Genomic DNA, 15602 nt, shown 5'->3' on the forward strand with positions numbered 1-15602 from the left:
CCAGAAGAAAAAGTCATGACTCTTACAATGAGCTGAAATTAAACCAGTGGGCAGAAATTAGGTGAATGAAGTAAATTTGTTAATTGTATTAATTTTCCATTGTTGTTTTGTCAATTCAGATTTTTAATATACACCAAATTTTTGTTTTGAATGTATCATCTGTACCACCTTTAGGTGTGCAGTCCCGCTGCAAATAGGCCAGGAAAATGTCACCGTGGATGTCAGGCAACACTCCAGATTAACACAACAGCAGTGTAACAAAGATTTCCTTTATACACGCGGAAAACAAGTATCGCATTACTTCTTTAAAAGGACCACTGAGCACCGGTGTTAATAACCTGCGTCATTAACAATGGAAGCAGCACAATTCAAACTAAAGTAAGAGCATGTGCATTGCTGAGTACTCTCTGGCAAACAGCCACCGTACAGCACTGGCGCGTGCGCGCGCGTACTCACGCGCCCACGGTAAAGCCTCCAGGAATTGTTTTTAAATGAGAGCTTAAGGAATGCGATAAAGACCAGCAGCACAGCTCCATCAGGGCCATCTCACATCCGCCGCTACAACATCCAAATAATGCAGCTGGCACCCAACAACACACACATATACATGCATTACAACCAGTGTGTGTGTGTGTGTGTGTCCGTGTCCACCCCCAAAACACACACATATACATGCATTACAACCAGTGTGTGTGTGTGTGTGTGTGTGTGTGTGTGTGTGTCCGTGTCCACCCCCAAAACACACACATATACATGCATTACAACCAGTGTGTGTGTGTGTGTGTGTGTGTCCGTGTCCACCCCCAAAACACACACATATACATGCATTACAACCAGTGTGTGTGTGTGTGTGTGTCCGTGTGTGTGTGTGTGTGTGTGTGTGTGTGTGTCCGTGTCCACCCCCAAAACACACACATATACATGCATTACAACCAGTGTGTGTGTGTGTGTGTGTCCGTGTCCACCCCCAAAACACACACATATACATGCATTACAACCAGTGTGTGTGTGTGTGTGTGTGTGTGTGTGTGTGTGTGTCCACCCCCAAAACACACACATATACATGCATTACAACCAGTGTGTGTGTGTGTGTGTGTGTGTCCAGCCCAGAAACACACACAAACTGTCGCCCACCACAGAGCCAGGCTCAGGCCTCACAGAGCTCCGGCACACTGGCTCGTCACCGTCCTTTACTAGCAGGCAGAGACTAGTTAAAGGTACACTCAACGTTAGCCTCATCAGCCATAGGCTCTCAGTCCATTTATGAATTAGAAATGCTTATTACATCTTTGCTAATTATAGTGTGTAGCTGTTTCAATCGGTGCCAGGCTAACAGCAGCTATGTGACTGGGTGTGTGCTGTAGTGAGACAGCTGTCAGTGTTATGCGTGCTCCGTCCTGCTCCACAGAAAACGGCAAAAATGAAACATGGGAGACGAGCAGCGACGTGTTTGCTGACATACTCACAGGAACAGACATTTTGCTGGTGCTCCTGCTTTAGACCGCTCGGTGCTTCGTCGCTTGCTGCTGATTTATTTAGCACTACCAATTGTTCTTGCTAGCTCTCCAAGTGTCAGTCCTCTGTTATCCCGTCCATAGTTAGCTCCAAAGAAAAGGCAAAGGTCCGGCCGGACACGGCGGCTGTGGGCTTCTTCAGACCGGAGTGTTTTAGTGCGGGATGTAGCGGCAGCATGAAAGCCTGTGCTGCCGCCTGAGTGTCAGCAGAGCCGGCTTCCGCCTCGTCTCCTGCCGCTCCCTTCTCTGTCCCAGATTCCTTCAAGGATATCTTTAGAAAAGCTTCCGCTCGGCCACAGGGACCGGGACCGCGCACATTCGTCAGAACAGCGTGCTGTCAGGTCTGTGCCGTTATCCACCGGGAGGAGAGCCGTGCCTGTCCCGGTCTACCGCCGTCCTCCAGCACGGATCATCCAGCGCTGCCTTAAAGGGACCGGCCTACATTTACGATACATGCGTGCTACCCTCTGGGGTATGCTGGGGTGTGTTTCCAGAAATACACGAAAAGACTACAGCGGTTTCGCGTCTTCGTGACCATTTACCACCGATAACCGATACAGACAACTGCTGTACCAGCCGTGCTGCTGGCCTTTGGCAGTATGAATGACATACAGCACCAACAGCACCGCACTGCTGGTACAGAGCCCGAAACATGCAGACAGCGGAGAACCCGCTGGCTAAGAAGAAGAAATGAAGTTGGAAAAATCATCCGTTATTGGGTAGCTTTCTCAGGAGATGGGTACTTTGTATCAAATTCAATTATAAGAAAACAGATGGAGTATTAATTAATGAAAACATTCATTTAACAAGATCACCATTATAGGTCCATGCATTTAAATCTCTCATAAAACACCAGACTCAAAAACAGCTGTGCTGATCTCTGCTTACTGAAACCCCAACGACAGCTATAGTACCTGCTTTGCTAGAATAAGAGAATACATTAGTGTACAAAAACTGGCATAGGACAATCAATAGACCTTTGAGTTTATTGTATTTATTTAAAGATGGATCAAATAAAACACACTTTGATGATCTTCACCTGATCAAATTTACACATTGCCTTTAGAATGTAGAAAATAAGAAATAAATGTGTGGATCATAGAAGTTTAAATCTTTTTTCTAAAAAAACAACAACAATAAAACCCCCATCATGCACTCATCCACTCCTGGGCTACAGTCTAGATTTGGAAACTATACTCCTGCATGCTTCATGTTACAAATATGGTGTTAATGCAGGAACTGAATTCATGTTCAGGAATTACACGATGGTTAGGACTGTTGTCTCACAGCAAGAACGTCTTGGGTTCGAATTCATCTGGCCGGGGCCTTGCTGTGCTGAGTTTGTATCTTCTCCCCATGTGTGCTCTCCAGGTACTCCAGCTTCCCCCCACAGTCCAAACACATGCGCTTAAGTTAACTGGTGATTCTAAAACTGAGTGTGAATAGCCGTCTGCCTCTCTGTGCTAGCCCTGTGACAGGCTGGCAACCTGGCCACGGTGTGTCCCCCACCTGCCCTATGGCAGCTGGGATAAGCCACTTAACTGGATATGCAGAAGAGAAAAGATAAAATATATGTTTATTGCATATAATGCTTGTGCCAAAAGTTGCTGACTTATAATATTTTATGATTTTCTTTTAATGAACGGTGACTATGGGAGAAATGCCACTAGTCTTTGGGCTTACAGATAAAATTCAGAATCAAAGCCAAATTGGGAGCGTGTCTATGAATGAAATAAAATGCTTTGTCTGCTGTGTTGTTTGATTTCTATGGATGTTTAGGTTTTTTTTTTAAACTTTCAAATTCAAGCAATCTTTAACTTTTGACTTCAGAATGTCATGTGACCAGCTATAGCTGTTTTTGTTCTTATACCAGAAAAAAAATCCAAACTCCTCAAAATCCTGTGCACTTCTATAAAGCTTGTATTATCGGTATACCTACATGTTGCCACCCACCTCTGCTTTCGTTAAGTACCAACATCAAGTTCAATAAGTTTCCATAGTTTGGATTTTTTGATTTTAGTTAATAGGTCAGTGAACCTCCTTTCGATGTGAAGGAGCAGTGAAAGGAGGCGACTGACCAGCCAGTTGAGGTGGTTCGGGCATCTGACAAGGATGCCAGGTGTTGTGGGCATGTCCCACTGGGAGGAGACCCCAGGGCAGACCCATGGACACGCTGGAGAGATATCTGTTGGCTGGCCTGGGACCGCCTTGGTGTTCCCCCGAACAAGCTGGAGGAGGTGGCCGGGGAGAGGGAGGTCTGGGCTTCTCTGTTTGGGCTACTCCCCCTGCAACCCGACCCAGGATAAGCGAAAGAAGGAAGGATGAATGGATGGACAGTCACCTCCCACTCTTCAACAGAAACTGCAAGCGGTTGCCTCAGTCCCCCAGGGCTTAAACTTGAAACATCTTACTTCTTGTCTGGAGTGTGTAAACATGCTGCGCCGTATGCTAATTTCCAGTGACTCACACCAACTACAAATAACCAAAATCACAGCTCAGACGCTTTCATCTTGAGGCAAACCAACCACTTTCCACAAAATTTGCAATGCTCAACACTTGTCTATCAGTGTCTCAGGGAGCAAGTTCACAAAGCAATGTGCAGCGCTTGATGTGGGGTTCACAGTCACTGACCCCGAGGTCAATGTGTATTTTAAGTAAGTGATGTGGGAAGCTGCTGTGGAGAATGCCAGAAGTTCAAAGGTCAGCTACAAATGTTTTGGACCAAGCTTTGACATGAATGTGTTTCACCCAGCTGTTTGTGTTTGTCCTTACACACTGCTAATATCAGCACCAATCCTTAATAAGAGTTCTTGTTCTCTAAATTTACATGGATTTAAGTGTTTCTGAAGAAACATAAACATAGTTTTTTCTTTAAATCTAGCAGTGCTTGCTAGTGGTATTTCAAGATGACTGCAGCAATGTTGGTTCAGTCTCATCTTCTTCCATGACGCAGTGACCCGGTTACCACAGCTGTAACTATGCTGCAGTAATCCCACTTGCAGTTTCTTTAAGACCTGCACGTTCTGGTTACTGCTGTTAGCTACACTGTTAGCATCTTTCAGAGGTCATCATCAGAAGCTTCAGCAGAGCAATAGTTTTACTTTCAGCTGCCACAACCTGCAGTTCAGCTGAATCTATTTAAATAGTGAGAGAAGACTTTGAAAGTGTTAATACACAAATTGGCAGAGCTGTGAAAATAAGAAAACTTCAGATGCTACACTGACAACCACATATTATTTAATCATCACTACATTTTGGTTCATTAAAAATACTGGCATGAAATCAAATGACTCGTTTATTTTGATTTGAGTGTGTGCACTGCTGTGGGTGGGAGAACTGCACTTGTTGTTGTTGAATGCAGTAGCTACACTTTTGGAAAGGCAGAACTCGCACATTCACGGTCACCGCCGTTCAGCTGAAAACCAGCCAATCGATCGGTGCATCTCTACTGAAAAGACTCACTCTGTTCATCTATATGTGCAGAATCATTACATGTGATGTGCAAACTATTTTTTCTTGAACATTTAAATGTCATATGTCTGCAGTGTTAATAATAGGGCCTTTTTTTGTAAATCAGTAACACTACAAACTGCTAACTGTACACAGTGGTTTTTATAATGAGCTTCAAACTCTGCAAAATACAGATTTGTTTCCATGATAATCTGAATAATGTTAAACACAAAACTATCCTGATTCTATTGATGAAAGCAATAAGACAGTTCAAACAGTTTTCCTTAATTGATAAAACACCAGAGGTACAACCACACACACACACGAGGACCAGGAAACACAGAAACGTCCAATCAGTCTCACTTTCTGTTGCAGCTATTTGTCCACTGAACCTAACGGATACGTTTGCTTATCACAAACAAAAAAATACTATTACTAATACTAAAATTCTACGAAGTACACTTTGATCTGTGAATCAGCCACCAGACTGAGGTACTTAACGGTCTTATGGATGAAGTAACATTTTTTCTTTTAATAAACAGCAGCTGTAACGTACCATATTATGATTCAGCTATTTTGGAGTCATCAATATGGTGAGTATTACCACTACTGCATGGCTCAGGTTTGAGCTCACTGAAAACAAAATTATTGTGTTTGTGGTTTTGGTCAGCACCAACAAAGATACATAATTACAGCCTCTACCCTAACAAGACAGACAGATTGTCTGAGTCCTTGTGCTTCTTGGCCTGTCAGGTTTTACACTATAGATGGTGTAATGTTCCCAGATCCTGAGTGGTATGAAAGTTCAATAACAGAGAGAAATTATGCAAAAAAAAAAAAGGAAAAGAAAAAAAAAGAAAAATTATAATAAACCAGTGTGGTTTTTAATCCATCCTTGAGGTCTTAAATCAGCCACTTGAGGAAGCAGGAGGGATGCAGTGTTAAGGTCTGAGATTCGTTATTGGTTACACAAGGATGGAAGCACACGCAGCAACCCTCCTTCATACAAACTGAGCCTATTAATATACCGGGCCTGAAATAGACTCGAGCGAGAACAGTAGTTTGAGCTCACTGTAAAGGGACAACAGCACCTGTCTCATTAGAGAAAGAAAGAGCTGCAGGAAAGAAAAAAAAATCTGTTCTCTGTGCGAGTGTGTGTTGTCAGTCTGTGTCATTGCTTCATATTGCTCAGCCGTACTGCCTTTTCCAATTCAAACTGGCGGTGGTCAACGCGCTCCAAGAAATTCTTCCGCTCCACATACCTAAGCACACACAAACAGAAAAGAACAGAAACATCAGACCTACTTTTATCAATCCAGGTACTGCAGGCTGTTGTCATTTACTAAAGAAGCACAGTGTCACCCCCAGCTTTGTTTGAGGGTGGCTCTATTGCACATATATGCATAAGGTGCTACTAGGTGAGCTCATTCATTGTGAACGACAGGGGCAGAGTTTAGTAGAACAGTGTGCAACTGGCACAAGTGTGCAGCTGTAAAAGTCATCTTGTGACTCATCACTGCTGCCTCACTCTGCATGTTCACAGCCTGATGAGATGAGGATGCATCTTGTTTTACAGGCAGCCAGATTACTCACATTTCTACAAAGACAGTGGAACACAATGAAAATGCCTCATGTCAGTAAACAGAGCATCTGTTTTTAACTCTCTGGTATTGCATCTTTAAAAAACAAACTGTAATGACTGTAAAAAAAAAAAATACAGTATAACATACTGTACTGTTTTGGTTGGCAGACTATTCACACACTCACTACTCGATCTACTGATTGCTGAGATGCCAGTTTGCACTGCTCTTGGTATGATGCTGGTCAGTGCTGAAATGAACCGACTGCTTTGTTTAGAAATGCAAGATTAATGTTTATGGTCAGCCTCATTAACTCAACGCTATAATGTTACAGCAGAAATGAGATCCTCACAACACATATCAACCTTTTCCACTGGGACCTACTCAGATTGGCTCGACACGGTTTTTAGGGTTTTTCATTAGGTGATGGCACCTGGTACCAGGTACTTCTTTTCATACTTACTTTCTTCCACACCTTGCGATCAAAAAATAAATTAAAAAAAAAAAAAATGGAGTGATACTTGCCTGCCTGCTATCTTTGTGCAACTGCTAAAAGTTGAAGCGTTTTTGCTGTTAACATGCAAAAGATTGATAACTTATGTTTATTTACCATGCTATAAAATTAAGTACATGATCTCGACCCATTTAGAGCACAAGCAGACATCTCCACTTTTTTTTTTTACTGGCACAGAAGTAATACACAACCAATATAATAAGTAAGAACAATTACATTCAATTTCATTTTATTTATATAGTGCCAAATCACAACAATCACCTTAAGGAATGTTATATTGTAAGGTGAAGGCCCTAAAATGACCTCTTGTGAGCAGGTACTTGGCAAATGTGGAAAGAAAAACTCCTTTTTAAAGGGAAGAAACCTCCAGCAGAACCAGGCTCAGGGAGGGGAAGTCATCTGCTGCAACCAGCAGATTCTCCCTCCACAAATAAACCATTCCTCTGCAAATTCTCAGTTAGCTATTTGACAGCTAGTCTTTCAAGAATTTGAAAATAAGAGGAAGGTTGGAAATTTCTCTATAGTTAGCTAAGATGAGGCCGAGGAAAGACTTCTTAAAGAAATGGTTTAACTACAGCCACCTTGAAAGCATGCGGTAGCCAGTTAATAATTATTGGAAGGAGTTTGGAAACATCAGTAGGAGAGTCTAAAGAAATATGAGCTGTTATTAAATACGTTATTAAGGTTGTTTTACTTAATGATATGTCTGTAGGACAGGCGTACTTCCTTTTTTCTTTTTGTTCAGTTCAAGTATGATAAATAAATATATACAAATCTTACTAAATTATTTTGTCACGTAAAAATAATGACAACATCCAGTTTTGATGAACATCCCTCTGGACCACAGTGAACATTACTTCACACATGCTGAAACTTTCTTACCCTTCTCTGCCTCTGTTGTGGATAGCCAGCTCCTCGGTGATGCCCTCCTCAGATTTAAAAGCATCCCAGTCCATTTTTGACTTTTCCAATGTACTCATTTTCTGTTTCTTTCCCCCAATACGACTTAGGACATTTGACATGCCTGCTGGACGCTTAGTACTGAAATCAGAAAGAGAAGCCTTTAGGTGACCCACCAAATTCACACCCTTAAGATTTGAAATTCAAGGTCAGTTTAACTGTCATTAAGGTTGCATAACAAACTTGCAGATGTGGCTTTATGAAAACAAACAAAAAACACTTAAAAACATTGAAAAAGAAAAGATAAGAAAAGAAAAGAAAAACTATTTTGATTCAAAAAGCTGATGGAAAAATTGTTCAGAGATTTTGGTCCATATTGACATGATAACATCATGTTTAAGAAACTAGTTTAAGATGATTTCAACTTTGTGACAGAGTGTGTTGGGTACACTAAAGGGACAGACAGTGATAGGTCAGCAACAATACTGTAGATAAATAATGCACAGTTGATACTAGATACTAAGAGGCAAAGGGTGCAAAATGACCATTATAAAAACCATTACACCACCAACAGCAGTCTGACTAGTGTTTCCAAAATCTCATATCCCGATATAAGACATCTATCGTCCGATAACGATATAAATCACAAAAATGTAACACGTTCTGTAAATTCTGTGAATCTCGGGCAGCTCGACTTGCGTGAAGTGTTTCCATGCTGGGCATCGTTGTATAGCTGGAGTCGAGTGTTTTAACCGATGCATGAAACGATACATTTTTAGACATAAGTTGTAACGGCCGCCGTTTTCTTTGTGAGTATTTATTACACGGCGTGCTGCGGGGAAAAGCCTGTTCTAACGTTTGAGTCTAAGGTTTATTTTTTAGCACCTGACGGCTCTTTTTTGCTTCTCGTCTGCATGCTCTTTCACATAATTCAGTTTATTTTGAAAAGTCTCAACAGGATCTTGAGCTTTATTGTGAAAGGCTAAGCCGTGGAAAATAAACAAGCGGACATGCGATGGTGTTACCATCGTTGTTGCTAATGACAATGCATAAAAACAGGCGCTTGTCTGTCAGTAGTGTGGTTATATTAAATATAAGAGAAAGAGAGAACTTTGAGAAATTAATATAGCCACCACAGTGACCATCAAAACGATGAGAAAATATTGCCGTAAACAGTTTATTTTGCGACACCACGAAACAAACGATAGCGTAAAATGAAACGATAGACGTTTTTATATCGTCATCTGAGATATATCGTTATATCGAACAGCCCTACTGTCAGCTTGGTTTTCAAGTTTCTCGCCACGCTTCTACAGTATATCACAGGCTGAACGTGGACACAGACTCTTATAGTTTTATGAGGACAGTACATAAACACAGACTGGGGCAATTATTAACAGAATTAATTCATTTTTGAGCAATTGCCCAGCTGTAACTTGCAACATCTTTCTCCCCAGTTTTAGTTATTTGTGTTACAGGTACAGTTAATGCAGTGGCCCCTGAGTGTAGTACAGTATCTCATATAGTCTAAGGAGGTTGGAAACATGGCAACTGGACTTCTTTCTTTCCCAGCTCCTTAGACTACCATGACCTGGATGACTAAAAAAATAAACACAGACAGCATACTGCAGAAATTAATTTATGAAGGACCAACAGCTTCTATGGTCAGACTTCTCTCACACACACACACACACACACACACACACACACACACACACACACACACACACACACACTTATTACTGCCAGCTTATATAACAGCACATACCAACACTATCATCTAAATCTACAAATAAATGATAACTACACAACCTCAACAAGGACTGATGATGGGGTGGTGCTAATGGGTCTTTCCTGTTGTGTTCCCTTTCTGTCTCACACACACACACACACACACACACACACACACACACACACACACACACACACAGCTGAGATAAACAGGCAATGGCTTGTAAAGCACCATACTTCCTGTAAGCTGGAAGATGATTTCCTGCTGTGTCCTGTCTGCAGTTGCTTGTCTGGGGTGGAAGATGTGCACATCCTTAGCTGACTTATTACCGTGGCAACAAAAAGTATTGGAAATACTATTGTATTGGAAGTTGCAAATGGAAAAAAGCAGAAATGCATTGCAGAGCATACAGCGGGATAGTGTAGCTGGATTTCACTGTTATCTGAATGGGGTGAGGTGAAGCACAGCTGGCACTAGTGCTACTCCAGATGTGTGTTTGACATGCAACAAAATCTGTTGCATACAGGTCACAGGAGCCGTCTGTGCTCTCACTGGATCAAGTCTGCACAGGGTTGAGGTCTTGGGAGCTTCAGTGATTTTTAAATAATGATGATGATCTGCAGATACGCAAATATGACCAGAGCTAGACTGATTACGCAGAAGAGTGTTGGTGGGATGACAGCACGTATAAGGTCTCCTGTCTCACCCAAAGGGTGCGCTGGGACAAACCAGTCTCATGAGATTGTGAAGACTACGTCAAAAATCCTGGCGAACACCAGTGCTACTCCTCAGGATCTTAGCAGACACGTGTATTATCAATTTGAAAGTCCTAGGTGACCTCCTTTTTGAGTTAACGCATTCACAAGATTCTCAGATAACTTGACCTCTGACCTTGAGTTCAAGGTCACTGAGATTCAAGCTCGCCCAAGATTTTTAGAAGATGCAGCCATGGTGTCAATTTGAGAGTCCTACGTTGCCTGGTTCTCGAGTTATCACCTTCACAAACTTGGGCGTCCACGTCGCCCGCCGGGTGACAATAATACTCCATGAGCCTTTTGTGGCTGAGGGATAAAAACTGATCAGCAACAAGGAATGTGATGCCGAAAGGTGACACAGGACCAGAATGTATATAATATGAGGAAAGTCACCAAACCTAAACAATATCTTGCTATATCACAATTCTTAAAAACAAGACAACAGTTTTTTATTATACTAATAGAAAACTTCGCTCTCAGACTGTGGGCTTACCTGTGGTTCCTAGGATATTTAAAAGTGGAATGGTACACAGAGTGTTCAGCCATCAGGCGCCACTCCTGTGAAACCAGCTCCCACTTTGGATTTAGGAGACAGACACCCTCTCTACTTGTAAGATTAGACTTAAAACTTTCCTTTTTGATAAAGCAGAGCACTTAAGCCTGGATTCAGGTGGTACAGAATCCTCCTTTATACCGGTATAGGCTCAGGCTGCTGGGGGACTCCCCGTGATGGACTGAATTTCTTTCCACTCTGTTTTTTTCCACTCCTTGAGGCCTTTACACACTAGATTTTTTCGGACTCACCTATTCTTAATGCAACCATCCACACCGACTGTGCAGTTTTACAGTGCAAGTTTTTAGCATTTATTTCTTCAAACCAATCTTGATTTTTCAGCATTTTTTTAAGCAACAACCATGCTCGTGCACTGGTACTAAATATCCAATGATATGGAAATGGTAGAGTAATCCTGCAGCAGTAATAATCCTAGATGAGTATTTGTGTACCTGGAACCAGGGAGTGGTGGAGAGCAGGGTGATGACATCTTCTCTTTGTCGCTCTTCTCGTCCTCTTTGATGCTCTGGCTCTTGAGATAACTCTTTGCTTCCCTGGAGTCAGCTGAAACCTCTTTATTCACCCTGAAAGATGGAGACAAATGTGTATTCTGTTCAACTGTATTAAAAAAAACATGCAGACAGATAAAAACTGCTTCAGTATCCAGCAAGCCTATGGAGCACACCTTTCCATTAAACATCATTAAACAACAAAAACAGAGGGAGTTCCAGGTCTTAAACTTGTAAGTAGTGTGTGATACAGTGAGATTAGACTCATGCATACAAGAGAAACATGTAGAGCAAAGACTTGCACCGTGTTCTTCAACATAATAACTGCTGGATAAACCAGGTATTACATATAGACTCAACAATGCAGTCACATAAATGCAGGTTAAAGGAATCTTTATGAATAGTCTGTGAGTAATTTATGATATAGGATCTTCCCCAATCTTTGTGCACAAAATGGGCTTAAATTTTAGGCATGTAAGCATACTGCCATCAGCCCATACTGTGCTAGATGGACAGGGAGTTAAACGATGCACTTTAGCGGTTCAGTGAGTACTTGCGCAGCACAGATGCTAGAAAATTCTCAGTGGTTGGCTGAAAGCCGGAATAACAACAGAAAATGTTCTCAAATCCATGATTCTGATTGAAAGTCATTAAAAACCAACTCTTCCACTGCCCGTTTAAAGACTTAGGACTACAGTACACTTTGCCATCACGTCACACACCACTGTAGCTGAGTTTCACCAGAGTGCACAAACACAAAACTAACCTTTCCATGAGTCCGAGGCACGCTTTCATGACCATAATGCCTCTAAGCAACTGGAGACACATAAACAAGATGTCTGTGTCAAAACTGAATAGAGTAAACAGGGCCAACAGCAGGAGGGTGTCATATTTGCAGCTTAACAACCCCCCCCCCCAAAAAAAAGACTGTAAGAACTGTAAGCATTTGGAGCCTGTGTACAGATGAAAGTATCAAAAAATCCAGCCAAAGCAGCTTTTATTTATTCCATGGCTCAGTCAGCATATAATTTATGGTCAAGCTGCAGCTTCCTCTCTCTATCACGAAAAGGCATCCAACAGCACAATGATGCAGCCCAACAAAACTGTGATTTCTAAGCCAATTTTCTTCATATTCATTAAAGAAAAGAAACTTGAAATCCTTCAATTGTCTGCAGTGGAGGTCAACTGTATTCTAGGAATATCATTTTCAAGAGAACTCCTTAATATCTCGAACGTATTGTGATATCGGGTGCTATTTAGGTGTGCTGTGTTGTTACCATAGCAATATAGCCTTTAAAACTCTGGGGTCAAAACTGAAGTCACCTTACTAACTACAAATACTGCTTCACAATGCAGGCCCCAGGGCTCCCTATCACTTTGAAATGTTGCATTAATATGATGACAACCAGATTAAGGCATAATGCTGGAATGCTACTGTTCACAAATAACCACTGCTTAAATAATCTTTGTACCACACTTATCTTCATTTAAATAACAGTATTTTCAAGTTTTACTAGTGTCAGAAACTAAGCACATCTCTGGACTGTGTGGACATGATAAGAGTTTAGCCGACGCTCATTCACAAAATGGTCCTGTTCTTACCGACTGAGACATCCACCTACTGCACTGCCATCAGACCAGATGGTGTGTGTCCACCTGCTGATTAGTGTGCAAATGCTTTTAAAACAGAAGCTTACCGAACTTCCTCGCCTGCAAAGTCAAAAACTTTGGTGATGGTGACTTTAACGGGACCTGACGGCTTCGTTTCAGTCACCATAGAAACAGTCTTGGAAACTGTGGAATCATCCTGAAGACAAAAACAAAAGAACGATACTAGAAAGTAATTACATAGAAAACAGACACACAGAGAACAATGCTGTTCAACACAACAATGCTCCAATGTGAGTTTAATCAACTTGATATTTTGCAAGTTGTTTTCCCAGTTAGAGACCAGATCAAAACAGCAGCCTCACAGTGCCCAAACTACAGAGCCCAGAACTGTCTCTCCCCTGATTTCATCTTCCTTTGCTGTTGGGCAAGACTAGTGCCAACTTGAGTTACTACACCATCTTGTGGTGCAAATTGGTATCGAATCAAAGTCTGTTCAGCTCAGCTTCAATTTGAAAACCCCCACACACAGATATTTTGGACATAAGATGACTAAAAGTGTGCATGTCTCAAAGGTGGTTTATGCAAATCAAAGCAATCGTCCAAGCTTTAAATTAGAACACATTTAAAAACCTGGCAAAATGAAATATCGACGTTTCAAAGATATTTACCTTCTGTGCGGTACCCGACTGTGGTGCAGACTCTTTGGGTCTGGATCCAACGTCAGATAAGAAACTGGCCCAAAGTTCATCTGACTTTTTCTTCTGTTTTGCTTCATCATCCTGAGCCTTTGCCTTAGTGGGTGTTTTCACTTCTTCTTGTGGGTTATCCGCCTCTTTAGCTCCACCAACATCTTCATCTTTGTCGTCTACTTTCAGTAATCTCTTCTTCCTCTTTCTGTAAATGTTTTAAGTGATACCAGCGACTAAAACTCAAGATCATGAGGATCTGATGACATTTACTTTTTTTGGACATCAACTGTAGTCTATTTTATGAAGCCATAAAAAGTTTTACTTTTAAACAATGAAAATGGTCCAGTGTTCCCGCCATCAGAGAACACAAGCAGATTTAACTACATTTTCTCCATTTGGAAACACTGTCCTCTCACTGAACGGTGCTGTCGAAACCTCTTACCTCACACTGATGTCCTTTTTCTTTTTTTTCTTGCTGATGGGCTCAGAATGGGGCACACTGTCATCCTCATGAAGAGGGTCCTCCTTCTCACACTCATTTATGTCATCCTCGCTGAGGTTATCATCTGAGGTGAAAAAGTACAGGAAGCAGTGTAAATGATGCATAACAAGATCAATATCAAGAATAATCAAATATCAAAATCATCAGGCTTTTTAATCAATGTGGATGTGAAACTGCATTTAAAGCTAACAATGAGAGTTAACTCAGCATGTTTTGACACAGCTGATTTGACTGATTAGCACTATTTTTAAGTGAAGATTATGACTTGAACCATATCACCAAGAGAACTCAGGCTTCATCTTGGTATATCAGGACTGCATCTGCCTGTTTGGACTGTATAATCTCACACCTGACTGAGCTTCCAGATTAACAGCTGCAGTCTGAGCTTTTCTGCTAGAAAGTCTACAATAATCCAGGCTTTTATTAAGCTGCCATGGCGATGTCAACTCCACGTTTTAGGGCTCCAAGTCACAAGTACTGAACACAAGTACTGAAGAGGGTGAGTAAGGCGCTTTTTGTAACTACTGTATAGCACTATTGCACGTGCTACTCAGACTGTGTGCATTATTTTGTGAGTGTTTGCGTCTGGATCTGAATTTGATTTGATGTGAAAACAGTGAATGGAAACTAATCAAAAAACACTCGTAGCTTTCGAAGAATTTCTCAGCTTTAACATGCTTTGTTTCAACACAGGGAAAGAGAGCCATCAATAACCATCAGTGTCAGTAACCATGTTTCTGCCTGTCGTTTGCAGCTCAGTTAATGATACTTAAGGTTCTTCTTCTTTTTCTTCACTGAATGGCAGAAACCTCACCATAGTGTTTACAGTCCTCACCTGATGGGACATAGTCTGCATCTTCATTCGACGAATATCCATCAGAGTCATAGTCGGAATAGTTCATCATGCTGTCACTGCTAATAAGTTCCTCCTCGCTAACGATGCAAAGTACAAACGTTACCCTTAAAACTCTGTGACGGGCATAAATAAACTGAACACCTGAAACATGTTAAACGAACGAAAATACAAAATGACTTCTGTTTCTTCTTCTTCGGCGGTTTTTCTTCTTCTTCTGGTTTAATGGCGGTTGGTAAACCATCTTAAGGAACATATGCGCCACCTACTGGACTGAAATGCGGCACAGAAGACAGGCGGGGAAAACGGAACGAAACAAACCCCGTGTATTAAATCTGTGTGCTTCATAGATGTCACTAGCTGGCCAAAGACTTGAAACAAAACCTCTGCAGGAAGATTGCTCTTAGCATCACAAGCTGGACAGATTCTGGCTGCTTGTA

The 15602-nt window shown here is 41.6% G+C and overlaps 1 protein-coding gene across 1 annotated transcript in view; it reads right to left on the bottom strand.

Moving 5' to 3' along the window:
• The window catches only part of LOC120730318 (craniofacial development protein 1-like), a 49335-nt gene extending 33964 nt beyond the window's left edge, over positions 1 to 15371 (bottom strand). The window contains exons 1-7 of the mRNA XM_040026633.1: positions 15145 to 15371; positions 14250 to 14373; positions 13787 to 14012; positions 13205 to 13314; positions 11451 to 11582; positions 7941 to 8099; positions 1467 to 6226 (exon numbers count right to left, since the gene is read on the bottom strand). Of these exons, the coding sequence (XP_039882567.1) occupies positions 6136 to 6226; positions 7941 to 8099; positions 11451 to 11582; positions 13205 to 13314; positions 13787 to 14012; positions 14250 to 14373; positions 15145 to 15214 (912 nt within the window). The 5' untranslated portion in view covers positions 15215 to 15371 and the 3' untranslated portion in view covers positions 1467 to 6135. The remainder of the gene's footprint in view (positions 1 to 1466; positions 6227 to 7940; positions 8100 to 11450; positions 11583 to 13204; positions 13315 to 13786; positions 14013 to 14249; positions 14374 to 15144) is intronic.
• Between the last annotated feature and the right edge of the window lie 231 nt (positions 15372 to 15602).

This window comes from Simochromis diagramma, unplaced genomic scaffold, assembly GCF_900408965.1.
Source record: "Simochromis diagramma unplaced genomic scaffold, fSimDia1.1 OVJJ01000293.1, whole genome shotgun sequence".
Classification (NCBI taxonomy): domain Eukaryota; kingdom Metazoa; phylum Chordata; class Actinopteri; order Cichliformes; family Cichlidae; genus Simochromis; species Simochromis diagramma.